This window comes from Cupressus sempervirens, chromosome 5 (genome assembly GCF_028749045.1).
Source record: "Cupressus sempervirens isolate cs-2001-9-10 chromosome 5, ASM2874904v1, whole genome shotgun sequence".
Classification (NCBI taxonomy): domain Eukaryota; kingdom Viridiplantae; phylum Streptophyta; class Pinopsida; order Cupressales; family Cupressaceae; genus Cupressus; species Cupressus sempervirens.
In genome coordinates, this window is record NC_143122.1 from 897,075,985 (window position 1) to 897,103,799 (window position 27,815).

The 27,815-nt window shown below is 36.1% G+C and overlaps 1 protein-coding gene across 1 annotated transcript; it reads left to right on the forward strand.

Moving 5' to 3' along the window:
* Positions 1-2,646: 2,646 nt before the first annotated feature.
* LOC149558818 (rust resistance kinase Lr10-like) lies at positions 2,647-27,815 on the forward strand. The gene is given in 3 exon segments (XM_089831064.1): positions 2,647-2,786; positions 25,631-26,307; positions 26,698-27,815. Coding segments are annotated over 3 exon segments (1,935 nt in total).

The window sequence follows — 27,815 nt, forward strand, 5'->3', positions numbered from 1 at the left end:
GTGTTTTTGGCATGTTATTATGTGTTTTTTACTTCAAGCATGTAGCTGACAACTTTTTTAAAACCAAAATTTGATGTAATGAAAAAGGTTTCTTAAGAATGTTCTTAGTTTTTCATAAATGTAAGTTTTGTCAAATTACAAGTTCAGTAAGTAATTATTACTTATTTTGTAATGGAGTTAGCTACAGAGTGTTGATTGACATACTGGTTGAAAAATAGCTATAACTTTCAAACCGTATAAGATTTGTCAAATCCAAAAGATGCATCACATTCTATGCTTCGACTAGTATAAAAAAAAAAAAGAAAAACTTAATTTTGATTTTTTTTGAACTAGTTAAAGTGGTCAGACACGGTAGTTTTTTAATTCTAATAATAGTATAGTAGAAAATTCATGATTAATTATTTATTTGGAATAAAAATTGCTAAAAATATGCGTCACATCCAAGAATCAGTCTACTTTTTATATCTAAAATTATATTTAAAAATATTATCATTTGATTATGATTAAGGTGGTCAGACATACATCTACTTTTTATTTTTGCCCTGAAATTTTCGTAGTAATGCATTAAAATCCAAACTTTTGACCAATCAAATAATTTTTTCTCTAGATAAGGCCTTGTAGTTTAGAAACTAGATTCAATTTCCTACAGATTATTTTCTTACAACTTTTTGATATAAAGTCCAAAACCACTTTAAAATTATGTGTCAAGTTGACATAACCCTAATTTGTTGATATTTCACTGCCACTTAAGGCCATAGTTTGGTACACCATGATCCTGCACATACCCTTACTATTATTGTAGTAGAAATAAATGAAGAAAAATTGTGATACTGTATTCCTAAAATATTTTGAAAGAAAATATATCAATAGATATTTGAAGTCTTACTTCACTCTTATGTATGGTCACTTTCTGTTATTGATAACATCTTTGTCATGAAGTTATAGTTCTGTTTCATTATAGTTCTAGATCTATTATATTAATCAACCTTAATTTTATGAAGACATAAAAAAATTGAATTTACTGGTTTTTTTGGTTGTAAGTTGGGCATGACACTTGGTATCAAAGCATGGTTTGTAAACTAGGACCTAGGCCCATTAGGTTTTTGTTTCTCTTTAAATCAAATTTCTTTTTCTACAAATATTTTAAAAAAACGTATATTATTATATGAGAATTTACTTATTGATAAACTAAGTCGCAGAACTGATTTTGGTTAAATCAAATGGATAGTAATTTATTCATAGCACACATTTCAGATTGCAAGTGAAACTACTTGGGTAATAAATAAAATTAACCAAACTTTAATAAATTTGCTAGTCAAAAGTTTACTACTATTAGAGGAGACTCCCAAATCCAATCTGCACACAATCGCAAGTTGCGAGCTAACACTAACGCTTTACCTTCCATCTACTCATACGCCTAACCATTCTTTCCTAGGCGTGGTCTATTTGAGTGGAGAAGACGCATGCCTTTGCACTCTTTCCAACCTGCTAGGTAGCCATATGGCATTGTGAGCTGCACAAAACTGAGGTGAGCCTAGGAGAGAATAAGGGACTCCACCAAAACAAGATATCCAAGGAAAAAAGCACTAGATAACTCCCAAATACATGCATTTGGGAGACACTTTCACGTAAAACTGGGCCAATGCATGTCTAGTTGAGCACTGATTGTGTATTAATGATAGAGTACAAAGGGGTGAGAAAGCCCGATAAAAATTCTCACCAAAGAATGTCTGCATTCAAAAGAAGCCTAGTGTACTCATAGTCCAAAGGGAAATGCATGAGACCGACAAATAGCTCACCCAAAGATAATATTATTGGTCGGTAAAATGAGATTTCAATGGTGATTGTGAAGCCCAGAGTGTAGGACAAGGAAGCTGATTGTGCGAAATTGATCCCAAAGAGCACGCAGTCCCCTAAAACAAAAAAATGTTCTCCTAAACTCCAAAAGCCAAAGCAACACACAAGGTTGCTAATACATGCGTAGTCACTCGTGTGGGACCCTAGGAAGAGGGCGCAGACCCAAAAGTACGTGACCACAAACCTTTAATGCAAGTAATAGAGGATAGAAAACAAGCATCGATCTGTATTTTATAAAGGACAGATACCAGGCGAGATAAAAAGCACAAATATTAATAAAAGCACACAAGATTTGCGATGATCCACAACACAAGTCAAAAGCAAGATCAAATAAAGAAATTGCACTGGAAGATTTTGGTTTTTCTGATGAATAGTGAACTTTTCTATTAATAAAATATACTCAGTTTACAATTCACAAAAAAAGGGTCAGGGGATACAAGATCACCTTGCTAAAGAGTTCACATGGCCAAAGCCAGACTAAAAACATGGCCGCAGTCGGAATCAGAAACTATTCATCAAAAAAATATATATAAGACAATCTCAAACTGCCAAAGCAGTGCCAGCCAAAGGTGGTAGATCATCTTTATCTTGAAAACCCCAATCATCTTTAGGATTGGGGGGTGGGCTAGGAATAGTTTAGCTATCGTCAACAATAGCAACAATAGTGGTAGCCTCCCCATCTTTAGCCTTTGGCCGTGAACAAGAAATCGCCAAGTTTAGGCGAGGCAACTTCCCCAAGTGTGCATGATGAGAATTAGGAGGAGGAGCCGGGGACCAACCAGTACCACCATGGGGGTGGGGAAGCTGAGCGGCACCTCCATCTGCCATCACCACTACTGGGAGAGCAGCAGTGGGAAGCCAAGGAGTGTGGGGTGTGCAAGTGGCAGCCGGAGGAGTGCTGCTGACGATGGCAGCTGCGGGGCATTAAGGTCTCTGATGAGGCATTAGGAGGAACCCTAGTGATAGTACAAGGAGCATTGCCCAAATGATTGATCAGCTCTTGTAGGAAAGAAACTTCGAGTGCAACTTTATTAGCTTGCACCTGAATCTGTATAATTACATTATTAGAAATGCATGCCTTAGTATACATAGAAATGTTAACATCCAAAAAAATGTGTGTGAAAAGAACAACATTCCTATCTTTCCATAGAGAAAACAAGATCTCCAGCCTAAAGGTATGCCAAATCTGGGTGAACTTTTGAGTAAATCTAGAAGAGTCACCTAGTAAAATCATATGCCAAGAGAAAGATTGAGGTATAAATGGCTTGAAAAAATCATGAATCCAATGCCAATAATTCTAAGCATGCTTTCAGAATGAAAAAATATGCAAGAAAGAGTCAAGAACCCTAATGTGTTTGAGCCAAGGCCCCAGGGGAAGACCTTGGAAGGCCAGGCACAAAGAAAAATGCACAATCTAGGGTTCAGTTATAGCATTCGATATGGTGTCAGAGCATTTTCTCCATTGAGAAAGAGAAGATTGCAAATGCCATCTGTGGTTTATCATATCCACCATGGGAAGATGAGGTGAAAGCCATCTGCAACCCAAAATTGGCTTGTAATTAGAAAAAGGAGTGGTGGGAAACCACCTCCAATAAAGCCACCAAGGGCAAATAGACTGAATTCCCACTTTATGAACTAAGTGAACAGGGATGGAAGAAAGTAGAAGGTTAAAATTCTGCCAGTCTGAATGGACAAGGTGGTACTATACTTGCATATCTTCCAAGGTCCTGAAACTCATGGTGACCCATGAAAAGAGGTCCTTAGGAGTTTTGATGCCACATTTGAAAAACCATAGAGCACTGGCCCCTTGAGTCTTGGTGAGGGGAGTACTCTAAATGGAAAATAAGGGAGACCACCATATGTTATGCAGATTCAAGGAGAGGCCATTGTGGAATTCATTTCCAGCCCATTGAAGCTAGGGCTTAACAACCTCCGAGGCTTTCCAAATGCTCTTGATGATGAAGGAGCCTTGAATAACCATGGGTTCATGCATAATGAAAAGGGTTTCAAAACCAATCACCTTCCAAGTAGGCCTATTGACAAGGAAGCCGAAAGAAATGTAGTGCCAAACTAGAAACTTCCAAGTTTCATCTCTTGAGAGAGCCCTAATAATCCATTTTGCACAAAGAGTAAGGCCTTGTCTCCAAGTGGAAAGCAAGCCAAAACTACCAAACTCTTTTGGGAGACAACAAAAATCCCAAGCCACTTTTTGAAAGCCATGGTGATCAAAACTAGAGAACCAGAGAAAATCCCTAAGCAATCTTTCCACTGTAATGGGCACCCTTGGATGTCCCAAAAACTAAACCAAATTGCTGAAAGGAATTATGTCAAATAGTTTGCATTCAACTTCTTATTTCTCCATTTAATGTTTTAAACCCCTTATAACTCCAAAAATCAAACCTTTATTTGTTTGTTGTGTTTCATGCATGGAATTGGTATCATACAACATAAGCAAGAAAGAAACTACAATGATATGCAAAGTGAAAATGAACTACTGCTAATAAAATGTTATTTTCAAAATTCATAAAATCAAATACATGGCAGATTTATCAACTCACTAATTACTTCAGTAGTATTGACATAATACTCCAGCCCATGCTTTCAAACTTGCTGCTACAATACTTTGTCCTTCAATCAGTCCACTACCTTCATAATACCATTCCCTCAAAGCGGCATAAGCGTCGAACAAGTAGTGAAGAAGATATGAGCAAAATACCAAATCTGCTTATAGCCGGAAATGCAACTAAACTGCCTGATAATGAAGCCAATAACAAAGAATTCCAAAGGCCAAACCCCAAGGGAATGATGTCTGGAATGTTACAAGAGAGGATAGACGTCCTCAAATGCCAAGAACGGAGCTGCAACTCACACACCAATTTCTTCTCATAGTCAACTTGCCTAATGAAGCCACAAATGCTTCCTTTTATTCTATTTCCAAGGGTCCGCTCAACTCATATGGGCAATGTGGGATAAAAGATGTGTAATATATAAAACATATATTAAAATACCCCTTATGTCTCCCTTGGGTACACATCACCATAAAATAAATATTAAAGTAACACTTTAATATTTTACAATTAAATTAGATGTTACTTTAATAAAACTTCAAGCATTAAAATGTAATAGCAATCGGACTCCGAATAATGCGAGTGATAGCTCATCGAAAAGCTCTCTCCGAGGAGTATCGAATCTAATCACCAAAGTTGACCTGCACTGTGTCTTGTTGACTTACTAAAAATAGTAAGTATGCCTAAAACTGAGTAAATCAACTTCGTTTTGGCCCAAACTAGAAATGACTAGGCCAAAACACTCCAGGATCCTATTAAACCCTTTGTTAGCCCTCGGGACCATGTAGAACAAGGCTAATGCACACACACTTGGTCAACTGCTAAAATGGGGACATTACAATCCGCCCCCCTTGAAATTGCTTGTCCTCAAGCAATCTCAGTCTAGCCTACTGAATGACCTGCTCACTCTCCCATGTAGAATCTTCCTCCAACAGGTCTTTCCATCTAACCAAATACTCCTTCACTATCCTATTTCTAAGCTTCCTCTCTCTGGTGTCCAAAATAGCCTTGGGTACTAACACAAGCTTCCCCTCCTCATCCAAAGGGGGTAAATCTGCAGAAGGCACTACACTCTCACCAATGGCTTTCTTAAGCCTAGACACATGAAACACATTGTGCACTCGATTGCCCTTTGGAAGCTCAAGCTCATAGGCGATTTTGCCCACTTTGTGAATCACCCTGTAGGGACCATAAAATCTAGGTTTCAACTTTTTAGCTATGCTCTTCTTGAGCGATGACTATCTATATGGTTGTAGCCTCAAGTAAACCATATCCCCTACCTCAAAACTATGCTCTATTCAGTGTTGATCAGCATACAATTTCTGTTGATTCTGGGCCTGTTGTATATTCTCTTTGAGCACTTTCAGGATGTCCTGACTATCTTGCAATAAGTTTTTGACTTTGGGCACTCTACTGTCCCCCAAAACTAAATCTATGAAGCTAGGTGCTTCATAACCATAGAGTGCCATGAAAGGAGTCATCTTGATGGACATATGATAAGTGGTGTTATAATAATACTCTCCCATATGCAACCATCTGATCCAAGCCTTTTGTTGTGTAGTTACATAGTTCCTCAAATATCCTTCTGCCCATTTATTCACAATCTCTATTTGCCCATCTGTTTGCGGATGATAACTAGTGCTAGGTGTAAGATCTATACCACACAACCTAAACAAATCTTTCCAAAAAACACTCATAAACTTACTATCCTAGTCGCTGACAATGAATCTGGGTAGCCCATGTAACCTGAATATCTCTCTAAAGAAAAGATCTGCCACCTGTGCTGCTATGTAAGTGGACAGAATAGCAAGGAAGTGAGAAAACTTCGTGAAGCGGTCCACCACCACATAGATGCAATCCCTTTCTTGCACTCATGGTAAACTAGTGATGAAGTCCATTGAAATACTTTCCCATTTCCTATCAAGAATGGGCAAGGGCTATAATAAACTTGCAGGAAATGTGTGCTCTCCCTTATTCTATTGACAAACCACACACTCCTTGGCATACCTCTGAACATCATCCTTGAGCCCTTTCCATGAAAACTACTTTTGGATCTTCTTGTAGGTCTTGAAGACCCCCGGATGTCCAGCTGTGGGTGCATCATGAAATGCCTTCAGTATCGCCTCTCTGAAATGTGATGATGGAATCAAATAAACCCTGTCCTAAACTCTGATCAATCCATCTATCACCTCATAGCGATCATTCTGTATGGTACCTGAAATCAATCCAGAAGCCCAAGCATCTACGACATACTCTGCTATAATCCAATCTCTCCAATCTCCTAAAATCTCTACCAGAGCACATAAGTGAGGTCTCTGAGATAAGGCATCAGCCACCACATTTTTCTTACCTTTGACAAACTCTATGTCAAAGTCATAAGCCTACAATTTAGTCACCCATTTTTATTTCTGATCATTAAGATCACACTGGCTCATGAAGTATTTAATACTATTGTGATCAGTCTTGATCACAAAACGTCCACCTACCAAATATGATCAAAATTTGGCCAATGCATGCATTTAGGCCAACATCTCCCGATCATAGACAGAATAACTTTTCTCAACTCCCCAGAGCTTCCTACTCTCGAATGCAATGGGATGCTTCTCCTGCATCAATACTGCTCCAATCCCATCACCTGATGCATCACAATGAAGCTCAAAAGGCTTCGTGAAATCTGATAGAGCTAGAACTGGACATGAAGACATTACCTGCTCGAAATGCTCAAAACACCTCTGTGCTGCCCCTGTCCACACAAAGGCTCCTTTCCTAGTAAGATCTGTCAAGGGTGTAGCAATCTGTGAGAATCCCTTGACAAATCTCCTATAAAAACCACATAAACCAAAGAATCCCTTAAGCTGTGTAAGGTTTGTGGGAGTAGGCCACTCTACAATAGCTCTAATCTTTTCGGGATCAACTTGAACGCCATCTGCACAAATGATATGCCCAAGGTAAAGGACCTCAGTCATGCCAAACTCACATTTAGATTCCTTGGCATACAATGACTCTCTCTCCAGAATAGATAACACCTCCTCCAGATGATGTAAGTGCTCCTCCCAGGTCTTACTAAAGACCAAGATGTCATCAAAGAAGATCAAGACAAATCTCCTCAGCTGCTTCCTGAATACTTGGTTCATACAACTTTGAAATGTAGCAGGTGCATTGGTTAGACCAAATGGCATAACCATGAACTCAAAGTGGCCATAGTGACATCGGAAGGCTGTTTTCTCAATGTCCTTTGCTCTCATCCTGATCTGATGGTATCTAGATCGCAAATCAATTTTGGTGAAGAAGCATGCCCCATGCAACTCATCAATCAACTCATCAATCCTAGGAATGGGATACCTCTTTTTAATTGTTTTCTTATTCAGTGCCCTGTAATTGATGCACATGCGCATCGTCCCATCCTTCTTCTTTACTAATACTACTGCTGAAGCAGAGGGGCTCTTACTGGGCCTGATATGCCCCATCTCCAAAAAATCCTTAATCGTCTTCTCTATCTCATCCCTGTGTTTCTTAGGATGACGATAAGGAGTAATCATAACTGGTTTGGCTCCCTCCTCGAGCTCAATAACATGTTCCATCCCTCTGTTAGGAGGAACCCCATGAGGAATATCACTAAATACTTTAGCGTGTCTATCAAGTATCTTCTGGATATCTGGTGGATGACTCTTTTCTTGTGGCTCTAGTGAAGTTGGCATAATGTAGCACTCTGTCGCCCACTCTATGTCATCATGACGAAAAAATCATTGCATTCTCCTCAAGGACACTACTCTACAACCTCCATCTGAAATTCCTCTAAGTACCACAGTTCTGCCTTCATGCTGGAATCTCATCTCCAATTTCACTAGATTGAGTGTGAACTCAACTGGTGAAGCCATCCATGTCATGTTGAGGATGACATCATAATCTCCCATGTCCACATTATAGAACTCATCCTCCAACTTGTAGCCATCTCCAAACCTGATGCAAAGATTAGATATCTTTCGAGTGCATAATAAATTATCACCGTTAGCCACCATGACTCTAAACCCATCATGCTCCTCTGTCTGTAACCCTCTCCTAGCTACCAACTATGCATCTATGAAGTTATGTGTAGCCCCAGTGTCAATAAGAGATATCACTTTTTGCCCCTGGATAGTACCCCTGACCTTAAATGTGATTGCCTTTTGGGCCCCTATCAAGCATGCCAACGATCTATCATCCTTAGGAATGTTGCTCTCCTCTATAGTGTTACCCTCATCTGAATCATAGTGTTGATCATCCCATTTTGACTCTGACTCTTCTGCTAAAAAATACTCCATTTGATTTGCCTTAGCCTTGAGAGAACATTTATGAGATAAGTCCCAAGGCTCTCTACAATGGAAACATAGCTTCTTCTTTCGAAGTTCATTCAAGGTTTCATTGCCTACTACTTTTTATCCTTCTTTGGGTTTGCTATACTCTTTCTATAATGATTTTTTGTCTTTGTCCTTGCGGTAGGAAGAATCTATTGAATGGTTTTTTCCTTTGTATACCGAAGGGGCTAAATCTCGTGCCTTTTTAGTTGCTTCAGCTAAGGTGAGTGGATCATGTCCCTTCACCCAACCTCATAATGGATCAGCAAGACCATCACAAAATAACACCACCAATCTCCTAGGAGAGATATCAGTAACAAGTACAGATAAGCACTGAAACTCGGCAATGTAAGCATCCACAGAACCTGACTGTTTTAACTATGCTAGCTCCTTGAAATGTAACTCCGGATCCTTAGTGTCAAATCTCTCAATCAATGTTTTGGTGAATTCCTCATAGGATGTAATCTAATTATGCCCCCAAGTCACCATGCCATGATGCCACCATTCATGTGCAACGTCATCCAAGTGTATAGCTGCATACCTTATAGCCTCCTCCTCAGGCATAGGATTTAGCTGCAAGTATGTATCTACCTTCTGCACCCAAGCTTGTGCAGTCATCTTCCCTGAAGCATCATAATAAGGTAAAGAAATTTTTTCCAACTTTCTTTCTCAGCTCAAAGTTTTGATTCCTCCCTCCTACTTTAGGCATGTGTCTCATCCTCAAGTCCATATAATCTCTAAGGGAAATATCCGCCTGAAACTCTGGTCCACTAGCCTCTTAGTCCTTCATGAACTAATCCTGTAACTCGGTAATCTGTAGTTCGTTTACTGGTTGAACTGGATCTCTGGGTGGGAAAGTGGGTAGAAGAGGTCTCGAGCTCGCAGTCCATGTTGGGCGTGCAACGTGTCTAAAGTTATCAACCTCATTCCCATTGTTGCCGTGTCCATTATTACCATTAATGTTATTCTCAGGACCATTGTTGTTGCCTTGGCCTCCATGGTTATTGTTTCCCCCGTTGTTATTGTTTCCCTGGTTGTTATTGTTTTTGTTGTTGGCATCACCTAGATTAATATTGACACCCATCTGTCTAGCCATGAGCTGCAACATCATGTCCATTCGCCTATTCTACTCCTGCTGCATACGCTGCCCCTGCTCTAATGTATCTAGTAACTGTCTGAACAATACCTCCCCCTGATCTGGACCAGCATTTCCGCCTCTACCTAATCCTGTATTCCTGTCATCTCAATCACCCATATTATTGTCCTGATCAAAGAATATCTCCTCTGTGTCTGTATGGTTGGATTCAATGTCCACCTGCACAGACATACTAGACCGTTTGCTTTGCAAGTCTGAAATCCTATTTTGTCTTGCTCTGGTATTGCGGAAATTATAAGACCCCTGTCGCATGCTCAAACATATATGCTTAGCCTCTCTTTTTTACTTATTTCTGATTTTAGTGTTTTGACATTTCATCAAACACTTTTTCCCTCTATCTGGCTATTTCAAATTTCCTATAAGACCTCCACAGGATGGCAGGACTTATAGTTTTGATACCACTATAATAGGCACCCCTGGATGTCCAAAAAACTAAACCAAATTGCTGAAAGGAATTATGTCAAACAGTTTGCATTCAACTTCTTACTTCTTCATTTAATGTTTTAAACCCCTTATAACTCTAGAAATCAAATGTTTATTTGTTTGTTGTCTTTCATGCATGGAATTGGTATCATACAACATAAGAAAGAAAGAAACTACAATGATATGCAAAGTGGAAATTATCTACTGCTAATAAAATGTTATTTTCAGATTTCATAAAACCAAATACATGGCAGATTTATCAACTCACTAATTACTTCAGTAGTATTGACATAATACTCCAGCCCATGCTTTCGAACTTGCTACTACAATACTTTGTCCTTCAATCAGTCCACTACCTTCATAATACCATTCCTCAAAGCGGCATAAGCGTCGGACAAGTAGTGAAGAAGATATGAGCAAAATACCAAATCTGCCTGTAGCCGAAAATGCAACTAAACTGCTTGATAATGAAGCCAATAACAAAGAATTCCAAAGGCAAAACCTCAAGGGAATGACGTGTAGAATGTTACAAGAGAGGATAGATGTCCTCAAATTCCAAGAACAGAGCTGCAACTCACACACCAATTTCTTCTCATATTCAACCTGCCTAATGAAGCCACAAATGCTTCTTTTTATTCTATTTCCAAGGGTCCGCTCAACTCATATGGGCAATGTGGGATAAAAGATGTGTAATATATAAAACATGTATTAAAATACCCCTTATGTCTCCCTTGGGTACACATCACCATAAAATAAATATTAAAGTAACACTTTAATATTTTACAATTAAATTAGACGTTACTTTAATAAAACTTCAAGCATTAAAATGTAATAGCAATCGAACTTCGAATAATGCGAGTGATAGCTCATCGAAAAGATCTCACCAAGGAGTATCAAATCCAATCACCAAAATTGACCTGCACTATGTCCTACCGACTTACTAAAAATAGTAAGTATGCCTAAAACTGAGTAATCAACTTCATTTTGGCCCAAACTGGAAATGGCTAGGCCAAAACACTCCAGGATCCCATTAAACCCTTCGTTAGCTCTCGGGACCATGTAGAACAAGGCTAACGCACACACACTTGGTCAACTGCTAAAATGGGGACATTACATCCACCTTCATGTAAGAAGCTTTGGATGGAGCCCAATAGGAGGAGTAATACACATGAGTGGCTACAAGAATCTTAGCATTTTGCTAGTCTTAGCCAATATGCAAAAGGAATGCCAAGAAAGTAGAAGATTTCTCCATGAGCAACCCATTTCCACTCAAACTAGCTAAGCTAAGGTGGAGCTAGGAGAAAGGATTGGCTAAAGCAGAGCATTTTATGCCATTTAATGGTAGAACTAGAAGCTTGACAAAAGGTGTCTAGGCAACTTAAAGCATTATTGATGTTTTCTTCATCCTCTAAAAGAGTGAGAAAAGAATCATAAATAAAGTTTCCATTAACTAATTGGGAGGATGATTTAGGCAAGGAAATGCCCATGAACTAATCCTGAGGACACAAAATGTGCAAATAAATATCTAAAACCTTCCATAGTAAGGACATAAAGCACAAGAGCAAGCAGACAACCTTGTCTAATGGAACGAAAAGGTCCAAAAGCCTTCAATTGCAAATTTTGATAGTAATGCAAGCATTAGCATCCCCAAAGAGCATCTCCATGGACTGGCGGAAGTTGGGGCAAAACCTAGAGCCTAGAGCATAGCCAAGATGAAGGACCATTCAATGCAATCATAGGTGTTAACAAAATCTATATTTAAAAAGATGGCCTTTTAATTGGACATGCAAGCCCATTCCATTCTCTCCTAGGTAGCAATGATGTTGTCAATAATATATCTAGACTTGATGACTCTAGTTTTCTTTGGTCGCACAATTAAGGGCAACATGTGCCTGATTTTGAGAGAGAGTTCCTTGGCAATGATCTTGTATGACACATTCAAAAGGGTAATGGGTCTCCAATTACATATATCCTCTAGATCACCAGCTTTAGGTATGAATTTGATATTTCCTTTGTTTATAATGGCTCCTAAGCTTTTAGAGTGATAGGCTTCAAGATAAACTTTGTGTAGATCAGGACCTATATACTCCCAGAGGTGTTTGTAGAATTCACAAGGGAACCCATCACACCCAAGGGACTTGTCATCCACCATGGAGTAGACCACCTCTTTAAGGTCTCAGAGGGAATGAAGTTGCTCATAGAAAGTGTTTTGCTCAGTTGCTATATGGTTTGGAGTAATAGAAATACACTTTCTAGGAGCTTCCTCCTGAGCAACCAAATTTCCCAGTGAAGCAAACACATTCTCATAGTGATAAAAAAATGCTTGCAAGATGGTGGGGAGACATGATAGAATAGCATTTCCTTGTTTGATTTTTTTAATCCCAACATTGGTATGATGGGCACAAAGAGCTTGAAAAAACTCCTTCTAGGCTTTGTCGCCAACCTCCAACTAGTGGAGATGGGCTCTGATTTGGGCTCCCCATGCAACATAATTATTAACAATTTGTTTGTCATGGTGAAGCATGGCAAGCTGAATTTGCAAATTCACATCAAAGGGATTGAGGGTGAGGGCCTCAGAGACTTTTTTTTGGGCAAGCCTACTAGCTTCGTATGACCATTTATGGAACATAGCCAATTGTTGCCCATAAGTGCAAAAGAACTAAAAAAATCTAGTAATGGCATCATTCCACCATTGAATCCAACCCCTTTGAGAATGCAAACATGACTATAAGTTCTAAACACGTAGGATGTACGAAATAGTGGAACCATGCATCAACACAAATGTGTTGAGAAAGAACTTAGACTTGGCCACCTTTGGGACAACTGTTTGCCAAGAAATGACAAAATAAATGGGGTAGTAGTTAGATAAAGTCACATCTAGAAAGAGAATGATAGGCAAATCTCAATCCTTAGAAAAAGAGAAAAAATATTGTGTACTAATCATAGCATGATCGAGGCATTTAATATGCGGTCAGAGCTAGCTTGAATGTTGGACCAAGTGTGCCAAACACCAATATCCTAGTGGCAGTTGGTATTGGGATCAAAAAGGCTCAATTTATTGTGCATCTAATACTAGGCTTGTCTTTCCCCAACTGTGTAGCGAAAAGGTAGAATGTCATCTTTGTCAGAGGCCAATCAAAGTCCCCACACATAACCCAAGTAGCTGGAGGCAAGTTGTCAAGTAGCTAGGCCTACATCTAAGATCTTTGCACAACACCATTGGAAGCATAAACATTAATGACTCCAAAAGAATGATTGTTAATGGAAAGCAAAAGACAAATAATTCTATGCATGGGGTTAGAATGAAGGTGAGGTGATAGGAGAGTAACTACACCACCTCGGCCAACTTCATGCATGGAAGAAAACATCACGCCATCCTACCAAATTACATGGCATGTTGAAGAAAGCATGAAACCAAAGATTTTAACTTCTTGCAGACAAAGAAAATCTAAATTACCAAGTCTATGACGGACATCTCAAATATAGTACTTTCTAGGGAGGTCTGTGAAACCTTAAACATTCCATGATAGGAAGTTCATGAGAACTCTTCCATATCATCTTCATCCTCAAGAGAGGACTAGCTATTCTGCAAGAAGGTAGAAACATGGTCGAAGTCATACAGAAAACCCTCTAGACTTACAACCTAACATTTCACCTCTGGTATCTCCGCACATGCAGGAGGACTGCAAGAACACCACATCGCTGATGGTGCTATGGAAGAGGTAGCAAGAGGAGTTTGCACCCTAGCCAAGGTAGAAACCCTAGTGGCTACCTTAATCCCCTATGAACCAACAGGGTTTATAACATGCTAAACTCTAGAAACAATTCCTTTGTTTGTCACTTGCATCCCTACACTGGCTAGAATTGATGCTACTATAGGGATAGGAGGAACCGTGGTGATCGCAACATAGGACTTCTTGGGGGGCAAGGGACTCGAGGGAGCCTTGCCCTTACGCCCAACAGTAACCCATTCTTCTTTTTTCCCTTCAGCTTGTTTGATAGGTGCCTCTTTAGGCACCTAAAGAAAATATTATTTCAACCTACAATAAACTCTAATGCATACAAAGAAATGGAGAAGAGATTTCAAAAAAAAAACGTAAGGTTTTGAGAACCCATGTGAAGAAAATGTCAAATGAACTTGTAAAATGACATAAATGAATGTTTTATGTTGCCTCAAACCCTAAATTCAAATTGGGGTTAGGGTTTGGGGAGAAAGTCAAATTTTTTTTAAAAATTTGTAAATAGTCATGGGTTGACCCTTTGACCTAGATTGAAAGAGGATAGCTTCATGTGTAAATTTTAAACTTGTAATCAATAAAGAGAAAGAGTAAAGTTGGTTAGTAGGATGGGTTGAAGTACTCAAATCCAAGAGGTCATATGTTCAAATTTCACTTCCACCAATCCATATTCCTCTTTTATTTGAAATTTAAAGCTATCAATTTTATTTTACATAAGTTTTATTTTTGAATTCACACTTAATCATTATTAAACTAATAAGCGAAAAGTTATTAAATAATTAATTGATAATGACATAACTAAATTGCAATGTGTTATTAAACTATGAGGAGGGGTTATTGTGATTTTGATAAATGTGAAGTTAAGGTATACCAAAAAAGGAAAACAAAGTCCATGGGCAAAAATGACTTTGAGTGGTTTCGTGGAAATTAAGTTATTACAAGTTGAACTAGACATATAGAGAATGACAAAAAAAGTTATTTTTAAAAATAATAATAATAATAATTAATTAAAAAATAATAATAAATGAATTATTTATTTATCAATAGTAAGATTGGGATTCTGCACCTAAAGGAAATATTATTTTTGATAAGTGTTTAATAGGGGGTAATAGAGTGTTAATCTTTATATATGTTCTTGTTATCCAAGATATTAGTCCAAGTTATTAGCTATTACATGACAGTTGAATACATTGCTACAGGTTTAATTGACACATCATGTGGTTAAACAAGAGTTATATTAACAAGTAATGTTACAAGAATGATTTTATTTAATTAGCCATCTAAGGGTATAATATGCTAAGGAAGATATTAAGGAGGTGTGAAACCTAAAACAAGTGGACATACCTATGGATGAATTACCTAAAAGTACATTTGATGAACATTTGAGACCCAACATGTTAAGGTAATAGGTGGATTAAATATGACTATTCAGGAACACCTATTCCATGATTACATATTATCAAGGTGTTAACCAATTAATATTATTATAAACTCCGAAGTCAATTCCAAGGACTAATATAGGGGACGATTCCTTATATGGGATATTAGGATCCCATAATTATGAAAATTAATTGACTTATAACCAATTATCTTGTACTATGAACATAAACCTAGCAAGTAAAATGGTATTGCTATTATAACCTTAAAAGAGTAATTAGTTAGTAATTAAGATAAACTAGCACAATAAGGCACAATTGGTAAATGAGATTTGTATTAGACTAGATAGGATAAGTAATCAAACCGAGAAGGAGATAACTCATAAGATATTATGATACATATATGCTCACAACTATGGTCAATAGTACAACCATGATGATATGAGTAAGTTATAATTAAATATATAGAGAAAAATAGTTGCAAATACAAGATAAAAGGGAGAACATGAGAATTGGTAAGTAATATGACGTTAAGAAGAGTAAATAAATTGATAAATGTAACTAAGAAAATAAGACATAGTAAGGAAGATTTGAGTACAATTATCTATGTATGATAGTTGCTCATGTTCCTATAAAGTAATAGAACCAGATCTATGTGTATGATTAATCAGAGTGAAGAACTCCTCGTTTGTGCATAAGGTAAGATACTTTAAATGCATACTTATGGTATCTAAGTTATATCCATTATAACAATTGTCAATATAAATATAATGAAACAATCTGAATTCATCTTCCATCGTTATGGGAAGTATGCTAATTATCTTATTAAAGTACTCATTGTGAACTGTTAATAACATGAATTGACACCCCCTAATCTATTATGTAGATGTATGGAAATCCTTTTTTTAAAAAAGGCGATATCAACACCCTCCAACTTCATTACTAGTTAGAAGTTGAGGGTCAATACATGTTCATAAATTGGGGTGGAAAGTCAGTATGTTAGACACTATACTTCAAAGTAGGAAGAGAGATGATAAGGACTATTTGCTGACCATCAAGTGAATTATCTAGCCTCACCTAGTTTAAGAAGGATGACCAATGTGCATTCACAAGCCTTTCTTGGGTTTTGAAGGATATGTATAGAGGATGTGATTTCTTTTCCACTCTTCTTGTATAGATCCTTCTTCTATCTTATTCAAGGATGTGCAAATGTAGCACAAGTATGTCTGGTGGATATTAGACTACCAATCTAATCTTTAAAAAAAAGTGTACCATTAATTTTATGTATGATTGAAATAAGACTATAATGTCTCCTTATTCCCTTGGAATCTTGGGTATGGCCACACCATGTTTTGAATGTGGAAATTGTTAGTAAGGTGGAAATTATTTTCTGATGCGAACTTTTATGATAACCTTTATTGGTTTTTTTTTTTAAAATATATTTTGTTTCTTTTTGATGTTTTGTGCTATTACCAACATTTTATGGCATGAGTTGGGGCCACTTGGGAAAGTTTAATTCTAAAGGTCCTGTTTTGCCTCAAGGACATCTTTTATTGGTTTTATTTAAGGTTTTGATTATTAGCGACACACAAGTTTTCTTAGACTTTGAAAGTGTTATATTTTCTTTTGGATTTTAAATTTACTCTTGAGACTTTCAAGTAATGGTTGTTGAAAAATGGGCTATGGTATGATTTTTGAAAAGGCCATAACTAAGGGGATTTTTAGTAAACCAAAGAAGGAGAGGATTAGGCATGAGGATGTATCTCTATGGGTTTGAGATTTAGTAGAGTAGACCACAATCCTTAATACTGAAAGGTATCTAGCTTTTTTTTGGGGGGGTCATCTTAGAAAGTATCATTTAAGTATAGAATTAACAACTATTCTATAATAAGAGATTTGTACATAGGAAGGTTATCATAAAATTGAAGCCAAAAAAGCATCATGAAATGAACTTTGAGTATCTTAACCCATATATATTTAAAGTAATGATCATGTTATTGTTTCATAACATTGTGAACTTAGGGAAGTATCATGTATTATATCAAATTATCAATGACCCCATTAAAATATTAAGGGATTTGAGAAGTTATCAACATGTGTGATTATTCTCAACTAAGCCACTCGGTAAAATGATTTTATTAATTATTGTTTCCCTAAGAGTTGTCTATCTATCTAAGTTAACTTATATTATATCCTTAGCTAACCAATCATTGGTGATATACTTAATTTGGGATCTCGAGGCTTATTTGAAAAGGACCATATAGGATTAATAATTCAAAATTCCAACTAATAAGAATAAAAGATCCCAAAAGTTAAAAGTAGTATTACATCGCTAAACCATAATATAGTGTCAAGTGCACCTTCTGGAATCGTGGCTAACTTCTAGGAGGAAGTCGAACCCTAGGGGGGAAGTATGTAAGATTTTGCTCCTTATGCACTAAATAAAACCACAGTTTCATATCTAAATTCTCTACTAAAGAATTGTAAACATTAAGTAAGCAAGATGTAGTATTCCACCTAGAGTTAAGGAAGATTATAAGTCACAATTATGCCTTCTTATGACACATTGTTAGAACTTGTTTGAAGAAGACATTAAACTTTATGAACTTTAATTTGACATATATATTAGGATAAAATAAAAATATATAATCTTATTCTTTTAGAAATTTATGTGGTTGTTGAGAAGTCATAACATCTCATGCTTAATTAGGGTTATCAAGATAGAGGGCTATAAAGATAGAAAGCTAGATATCTAAATTAGGAGATCAATGGTTGATTATAGATTATTATGGACATAATCCTTCTCTCGTTAATTCTATTATCTTGAAGACAAAAGCATACCCTAGTAGTGGCATCATGGTCAATTGATTTGAATAAGCTTTATAATGTGATGAAGATGCCCTATATGAATCATTCATTTAAGAGAGTAATTATGTGGATTAGCATATGATGCATTTGTATATTGAAAGGTATATGAATTTGTTGAATAATGGATAGGATTAGGTGAATTATTAAGCTAGTCCTTTTGATTCATAATAGATATTAATTTATGTGTAGTTTTATCAATTATGTGTAATTTCTTTAGAATTCATAGGTCATGATTATTGATGGAAAAGAAATTAAAATTTAGCATTTTAAATTTGATTCCCTATAAAGGTGTATATGGATTGACTCCATAATTGGAATAAAATAGAAGTACCCATGATGAATGATATTGACAATATGGATTAGAGAAATATCATGAATGTAAAGTAAGAAATCTTAAGACATGTTATGGACAATTAATCTATGAATTATAGATGCATATTTACATATTGATTATTTGGTCATGGACATTAGATGTATATTATTTTCCATGTATTTGATTTATAATTGATTTCCTCATATGGGAATACTGACGTTTCCATGGAGTGTGGAGGTAGTGAGCCCATGGACATATGGATAACCCTCACTAGGTGCATTAAAGCCAAGGTTAACCCTAAGGAGGGTTTAACCTAATTTCCATTGTCATTTACTAATGAAGCCAATTTGAATATAGTTGTGATTTATATTATGTAATTTGTGGTTTATTATTATGTGATGTAATTTGCATGTGGATGTGATTAGCGTGTTGAAGTGTTGTAAATTATTGTTGTGTCACTTGACACATGTCCTTTAATGTGACATGCCAAGGGGATAAATAGGTGGTTGAGTAAAGCAAGGGGTAGCCTTGTAGGGAAACTAGGGAAGGTACATTTGTTTATTGAACCAAGAGAGTTTTTCCCATGCAAAATTCGAATGCAAACCTTTAGTGAGTTGTTAGGAGGTTAAAACCATTTCTAGGGTTAGGTTAAGGCCTTATTTTAAAGCCCATATGGTACACCTAGAGGTTGGGGGCATTTTTAAGTATATTTGGCATCCCTAGGCATCTTGGAAGTCACCCAAAAGTGAGGTTGTCCAAGTTGGTCGAATTTGGGGATTGGGAAAAACATAAGGAGAAGGGAAAGTTCTTGGGAGATGTGTCTTGGGAAGTGTGAAAGGAGGAAATAGGGTAGAATGTTTTGAAAAACTCTAGAAGGAGCTAGGGGGTAGCTTTTGAGGGGGAAAATGATCTAGAAGATTAGGGGAGGGAAGGGGAAGAAATAAGCATAGGAAAGCAGAATGGTAGAGGGAAGAAAGTCCAAATCCATTTTGAAGCAAGCTAGGTAGCAAGGTAACTAACCTTTCTTGTGCATTTTTGTTACGTAACACTTGTGCTCATATTTGTTCCTACTTTTTTGGTTGTGTGATTTCATGTGATACTTATTGTGGGTGAGATGGTGGATGTGTTTATAAGATTTAAGAGTTCTTGTTATAGATTTGTGCATGGTGATGATGTATTTGATGTTGTGTTCACAAAAGTCTGAGGGTTCTTTTATTTTCAATCTTAGTGTATGGTTGTAGTGTATTTACTTTGTGATGTGAGTTCTTTTTTTCTTATTTTTAGTTATGTGTATTGGGGTGTCACAAGGTGAGCCTCATCTCTTGTAGGAAAAAGAGAGCCTTGTGTGGGTAAGGGGTGCATTGGGATTGTGTTTGGTGAGAGTCTCTCGTTGGATTAGGAGAGGGATGTTGTATCTATTTTATGGGCCCCATACACCACTTGTTTATATATTGAAGGGGCTATAATGGGGTAATAATGTGTTGTGAAGGAAAGTATGAGCTCAATAAAGATGTCTTGTGAAGGGACCTATGTGACTTGAATAGCCTAGTAAAGGCATAAGTGCAAGTGGAGTCTCCCCAACATTTAGGTTCCACCCTTACCCCTTGATATGGATCAATATGTGATCCTAAGTGCTATACCTTGGATGGGGATTTTTTTTTTATATGTGAGTTGTAAGCATGTAAACAATTTTTTGAAATGTGAGCATTGTGATGTGAATGATTGTTAGAAATGTATTTTTCCACTAGTCACGGTTCTCCCAGCTGGAGGGTGGTGTTATATAAGGCCTAAGGTTGGGAGGAGAGTACCCATGGGCTTGCTGGTGTGTGTTTTATTGCACATCACTACCTATGAAATTGGAAAGCTTGAAGATAGACTTGTTGATTTATTTATTTGTGCAAAGAGGCACATTTTTTTTTTTTGAGATTGTATTCTACATGTGAGAGTCGCCCATTTGAAGTAACCACCACTTTTGTTTGGACATATTTATGTGAAGTTTGTGGTAGCTTGTGTGTTGTAATATGCACAAGATGGTTTGTACTATTGCTAATGTGTTGTGATTTTTTTTTCAGTGAATAAGTTAATGAAGAAATTACATGTTATTTATTGTTATTGTATTAGAAATAAATGAAGGAAAATTGTGGTATTGTAGTCCTAAAATATTCTGAAAAAAAAAAAAAAATTATCAATAGATATTTAAAGTCTTACTTCACTCTTATGTATGTTCACTTTATGTTATTGATAATAGCTTTGTCATGAATTTATAGTTCTATTTCATTATGGTTCTATATCTATTATATTAATCAACCTTAATCTTATGAAGACAAAAATAAAATTGTATTTACTGGTTCTTTTGGCTGTAAGTGAGTTGGGCATGACACTTTTCCTCAAAATATGATATTATCAAAAAATATTACCAAGATCATTAATCCATCATCAATTTCTTTCCAATACAGATTACTCTCTGCCATACCTTTTCTATATCCAAGCTTTGTCAAATCCTTGTCCAACCTTCCATACCAGGTTCTACGTGTTTGCTTCAAGCCATACAATGCTTTCTTTAGTCTGCATATTATGTCCTTATCATATGTCAAAGTACAACCTTTGGGCTATTCTATGTACAACTCTTCTTCAAGTTCTCCATTCAAAAATGCTAACTTGATATCCATCTGATATAATTTGAATTTATTATATGTTGCATATGTTAAGAATAACCTTATTGCTTCTATTCTAGCGATAGGAGCATAGGTATCATCATTTTCTATTCCTTCTTACTGTGAGTAACCTTTACATACCAATCTTGCCTTGTTCCTTACAACTTCGCCTTATTCATTCATCTTGTTTCTAAATACCCATTTAGTTCCTATCACATTCTTTTTTGTTGGCCTAGGGAACAATTCCCATTCCTCATTCTTTACTATCTAATTCAATTCCTCTTTTGAAGCTTGTTTCCAATGATCATCTTTACATGCTTCATATACATTCCTAGGTTCAACTTGAGATATCAAACATAGTTCTTCATTGACTCTACTTCTTGTCATCACACCTTTATCTTTGCTTTCGATGATTTTCTTGGGTGGATGATTATTTATCATATTATTACCTAAAGTACGAGTTCTTATCTCAACTCTTGGCTCTACTAAAGGTTTCAACTTTTGTTCCTACATTTGCTCTCCTTCATTCTATAAATCATTGTTAGTCTCAAGAAATACTTCATCATTTGTTGGTTTATTAACAACATCATCATCTGAATTATAATTAATCATTCTCTTTTGTATCTTGAATTTCTCATCAACTCTCACATTTGCACTTTCCATAATAGTCCCCAAAACCATTTCTTTTAATACTTTCTCTTCAATAACCAGCTAGACTCATTAATACAATCTTTCAAGGACCTTTCCATGCTTGCTCTAAATTCTTCAACTTTATTAGAAAGTAGATTCTTTCTAGCTTTGTTTTCCACTAGAAATCGGGCATTTCAAGAGTCAAGGTATAAACCATAACATTAAGGAAGACAAACTATTAACCAACATATTTGAAAATATACTCTAGTCCTTTTCCATCGCAATCAACCAATGCTATTGTGCAACCTCTTTCTTCTACAAATAATATTTACGATCACACAGTTGATGAATCCAATCACATTGTTAATCAAGTTGATCATGTATTACACCAACCTCATCCTCATTTCTAATGTAAAACTCTACCTCTACCTCTACTTCTACCTTGTATTACGCTTAATCAATCTAGAAGATTTAAGGAACATGATGGTCCTCTTTTCATTATCACTATGGCTATTGGTATTCCTTCCCATTGTATTATTATTGATCCTAATTTCTTGGTGATTGTAAAAATTAAAGATCACCTTTCTAGTAAACATTAGAAAATATATTTCTATGATGGATTTGAATGTTGATTCAAGCTTGCAATACTTTATCTGTCCCTTGGTTACATATCTTTTCCTCTAAAAATTCTTGGTAAAATTATGGATACTAATTTCATTATCATCTCCGATTTTGAATAATTTGAAATCAAACTTAGTATTCTTTGGCTTTCCTCTATTAAATTTATATATTCCCTACTTCAAGCATGTCTTAAATTTCATCAATACAATTAATAATACTATTTATCATCCTTATAGGCCTTAAGATTATATTCACCTTGATTTTCTTATATTTTGCACCTCAACCACCTTAGGTATGTCTTTATTATTTCTTTTGTTGATACCAAGTCATCAAGATCAAGAAGATATTTGAACTTAGTAAAACCAAAGATGATCTTACTTATGGTCTTCTTCCTATATAACCCATTCCTCCTTTACCTACTTCTCCTCCTCCTATTGCCTACAAAAACCATCCTTCATTTGCCTACACAAATCATCCTCACATTATCCCTCCACCTAGTGTTGTCCATTTCATTCCTCCACCTAAAGTAGGAAACAACCAAATGTGGAAGGATTATAACCCCACCTTAGGGATATAATTAGATTAAAAGTAAATAGCATGCTCATGATCTTCATCACAAAAATCAAGTTAAAGCTAGTGGATGTACTTCTCAAAATATGTTTTTTTCCCTCATATGCCTAATGCTTCACTTTCATTTTACTAGACCATTGATGAAGCTATGGAGGAGGTGAATATTAACAAATTTAAAACAAACAAACAAATAGATGATTATCATATGTTTGTATGTATCATAACTAGTCTAGATTAATAAAATAATTTTAATGCTGATGTTATTAATACTAAAACTGAGATTCATGCTCATGATTCTCATGATATTTATGATACTATTGATATTGATCATGATTTACCAATTATACATTTATTATCACTCACTCCTAGTAATGAATATAGTGACCTATCTTCACAATATGGTCATCTTAGGAATAACAATGCACCTCACACAAATGAGAGGAGGGTGAATTAATTGTGAAAAAATAAAAACATTTAACCATCCACAAATAATTAGATCTGAAACTCACAAAAAAATATTTTAAAAATAACACCAATAGTTTGTTCTCGAGGAAAAATGTGATTAGAAGAATATCCTTGATGATGATCAAACCCACAAGATGATCTACTAAAACATATAAAACCTTATTCTAGAAAAAAAATACTAATTGATAATTAAATTCAATTACATAAACTTTTCAAGTAAACCTACTTATGTTAAAAAAATGAAGAAATACTTGACCGAAGAAATTTCTTCCCATAATTTTTTTTTAAAATCTATAAAAGCTTACAAATAATATTAAAATATAATATGTTATTGGAATGGTTTGCCCCTCTCATCTAATTCATTTATTTAAAAGATTTTGTTGCAAAGATTCATTCTATTTCATGAATATCCTATATCACATCCTATTTTAATTTTAATCTTTTCTTCACCTTTTAGAAATGCTATTCCCAGCTCATTACTTTTCCGCACTCTCTAGGTGAGAGTCAATAGAAATTTATTCCTCATTTAAGCAATGAGTCTATGTCTTGTTGACTCATCATTTCTCCATCCCATCAACTAACACATTCCCCAAACCTGCCAATTCCATCTTCAACACTACTCGAAGGGAGGCATAGACAACTTCAATCTTAATACAAAACATTCACTAATAAAAATCAAATTCCACAAATATTTTATTCTCAAGGAAAAATCTGATTAGAAGAATATTCTTGATGATGATCAAACCCACAAGATGATTTACTAGAACATATAAAACCTTATTCTATAAAAACTTACTAATTGATAATTAAATTCAATTAAAGGTGCCATGTAAAGCTACTTTTGTTTTTTTTTTATAAATTGCTTAACTATAAACTTTCACCATAATTTAAAACCTATAAAAAGTTACAAATAATATTAAAATATAATGTCTTGATGGAATGGTTCGCCTTCTCATTTATTTAATATACCAAACTTTTGTTGCAAACATTAATTGTATTTCATGAATATCCTATAAAAATAAAACCTATAAAAAGTTACAAATAATATTAAAATATAATGTCTTGATGGAATGGTTCACCCTCTCATTTATTTAGTATACGAAACTTTTGTTGCAAACATTAATTGTATTTCATGAATATCCTATATCACATCCTATTTTAATTTTGGTCTTTTCGTCACCATTCAGCAATGCTATTCCGAGCTCATTATTACTTTTCTGCACTCCTCTTGGTGAAAAGACCCCGCAGAAATTTATTCTTCATTGAAGCAGCGAATCTATGTTTTGTTAACTCACTGTCTCTCCATCCCATCAGCTGACACATTCCCCAAACCTGCCAATTCCATCTTCAACACTACCCGAGGGAGATTCCAAATGCACATTGCAACTTCAACCTTAATACAACACATTCACTAATAATAGATTTAAATAAATTAACTAATAAAAAATAATTAGATGGACAAATTGTAATATTATCAGTTTCCAATTTTTGAATCCCTTTTTCCACGTTGTTACATCACTCTTTCTCTTTCCTTGCTTCATTCGGCTGCATTTGATCAACTGTGGCATTTCTGCACTATTATTGGATCTTTAAAATCTAATTACTAGTGAAAGTCTTGCATTGTTAAATCTATTATGAAATTATCAAATGATCCAAGTTTTCCTTTCGCAAACTTCAATTTGAATGCAAGACTTTCACTAATAATAGATTTAAATAAATTAATAAAACATATTTTATAATTGGAAGGGAAAATTGTAATATTTCCGTTTTCAGTTTTTTCTACTCCCTATTTCCGCGTTCCTTCTTCACTCACTATTTCTCGTTCCTTGCTTCATACGACTGCATTTGGTCAAGTGAGACTCTATTTCTTTACTGTTCCTTCCTTGACTCACTATTTCCGCCTTCCTTCCTTTTCATCTTCTACAAATCTCAGACCAGACCAGGAGATGTTGCAGAATTCATAACTTGCTTTTGCAACAGAAGTATTTTTATTAATTTTCATGGGTTTCTGTGTTTTCTTTCGTAATTTTCTTATATGCTCTGCTGCCTTGACAATCAGGAATGCCTTTGAATATCCTTCTTATCAGAGTTGTTCTCCTTATATATGCAACCATTCCCTCATCAAATACCCCTTCAACGATTGCGGCTCTGCGACGGTTGAGTGCAGAAGGAATCAAAGCACTCTATTATATATGTCTCCTTTGGGGTTCTGTCCGGGAGAGGGATATAGGGTAGTTGGAGAGATCACAGAGTCAACTTATACAAACAGAACCATTCGGATTGCCTGCGACAGCTTTTCGGATCCTTACGTCGTGGACAATTACGTCTGGTCAAATTCGGAATTTTCTCTTTCTGATAAATATAAATCGGGAAGCATTCTTATCTGTAAGAAGGAACCTTCGTACAGTAACATTCTCCGACGCGTCAAGTGTTTGGAATGCAGAAGCAGAGACACTTTGTGCTGCTTCCTTCCTTATCAGTTGTCCCCGTCAAGAAGTGACGAGAGTTGTGTAGATCGATATGGTGTTATCATTACGAACAGCAAGAGTTACAACATCAGTGATGAAAAGAATCTGAGGGAACTCCTCCAGACAGGATTCGATGTCAAATGGAATAAGAGCATTGAGTGCTCATCCTGTGAATCCTCTGGGGGTTTTTGTTGCGATTATGGCACCTCTGAATACGATAAAGCATGCATTTGTTCCGACGGTCCCCACGCACAAAACTGCTCTGGAGGTAAGTTTCATAGATCAGAATTTTATAATTAATAGTTAAGGCATGACGAAAAGGCTCGAAAAATATAATCAGAAAATAAAGAGAAAATGCAGGAAAATCTTAAAACAATATCTTGGAATTTGTTTTCTCAGGACATTCAATTTGGAAGGGAGGTTACACAATAGTGAAAGAAGCGTTATATAATTGTTAAGTAGAAAAAATAGTAGACCCTTTCGGTGAAGCGTCATGGTGGACTAGAACATGGCCTAAGATATCGAAGTATATAGCAGGTAAATCAGTTTAGATTGGCGGCTTTCTCCATTCAAAATTAATTGTCTGTTGTAAAATTTCCAGAAAAGGAAAATGGCGACATGTCTTGTTAATTAGAGTTTGCCATGTATTTCATCGCAGTTGTAGGCGCTATATCTTGTGTCGTCATTATATCCATCATCATCTTCATTTACGGAAGAATTAGTAGAAAGAAAAGAGAGCAGCAAGAGGAGCAAGACATCAGACGATATATGAATCCCCTTGATTTCGCACCTCCCTCAGTTTAGAACTTCTTACAAGCAGGAATTTAAACAAGATATTATTATCGTCAGATTAAAAGATACACCAAAAGTTTTACAATTAAACTTGGTCAAGGAGGCTTTGGTACAGTTTTCAAAGGTGAACTTCCCAATGGATGTATGATTGCTGTTAAGACACTTGATAAATCTAAACAAAGTCAAATTCAATTTTTGAATGAAGTGGCTACCATTGGAAGGATCCACCACTTACATCTTGTCCGACTCCGAGGGTATTGCTTGGAAGGGTCTAAAAGAGCTTTGATTTATGAGTTCATGATCATTGGTTCTCTTGAAAAATACATCCATGAAGATGATCAAAATGTATTGAATTGGAAACAGTTGCACTCCATTGCAATGGGCACAGCTCGTGGGATTGCATACCTACATGATGAATGTCGAAATAGGATATTGCACTGTGACATAAAACCTCATAACGTATTGCTGGATGCCAATTTCTCCCCAAAGGTTGCAGATTTTGGTCTGGCAAAATTAACAGATGGAGAAGAAAGCCATGTTTCTCTGACAGGCGCTAGAGGAACCCCTGGCTACGTGGCTCCAGAGGTGTGGTCTAGAAGCAATGGACCCGTGACTGACAGATCAGATGTCTACAGCTATGGTATGTTGCTCATGGAAATGGTGGGTGGAAGAAAGAATTTTGATATGAGAGCAAGCAGATCCAGCAAATTTTACTATACAGAATGGGCGTTCAAACAGGTGGCAATGGGAGAATTCAGAAAGCTGAGAGGAGAAGATATAACAGATGACGAACATGAAGCAATAGCTAAGAGGGTGAGTATGCTGGGGTTGTGGTACATTCAATACAACCCTTCTCACAGGCCTTCCATGAGCAGACTGATTCAAATATTAGAAGGTACTGTTGATATCGTTATAGCCCCTCAGCCTTTTCCAGATGATACAACAGTCCAATCAACAGCCTCCGAATCATCTTCTAGCATGTGA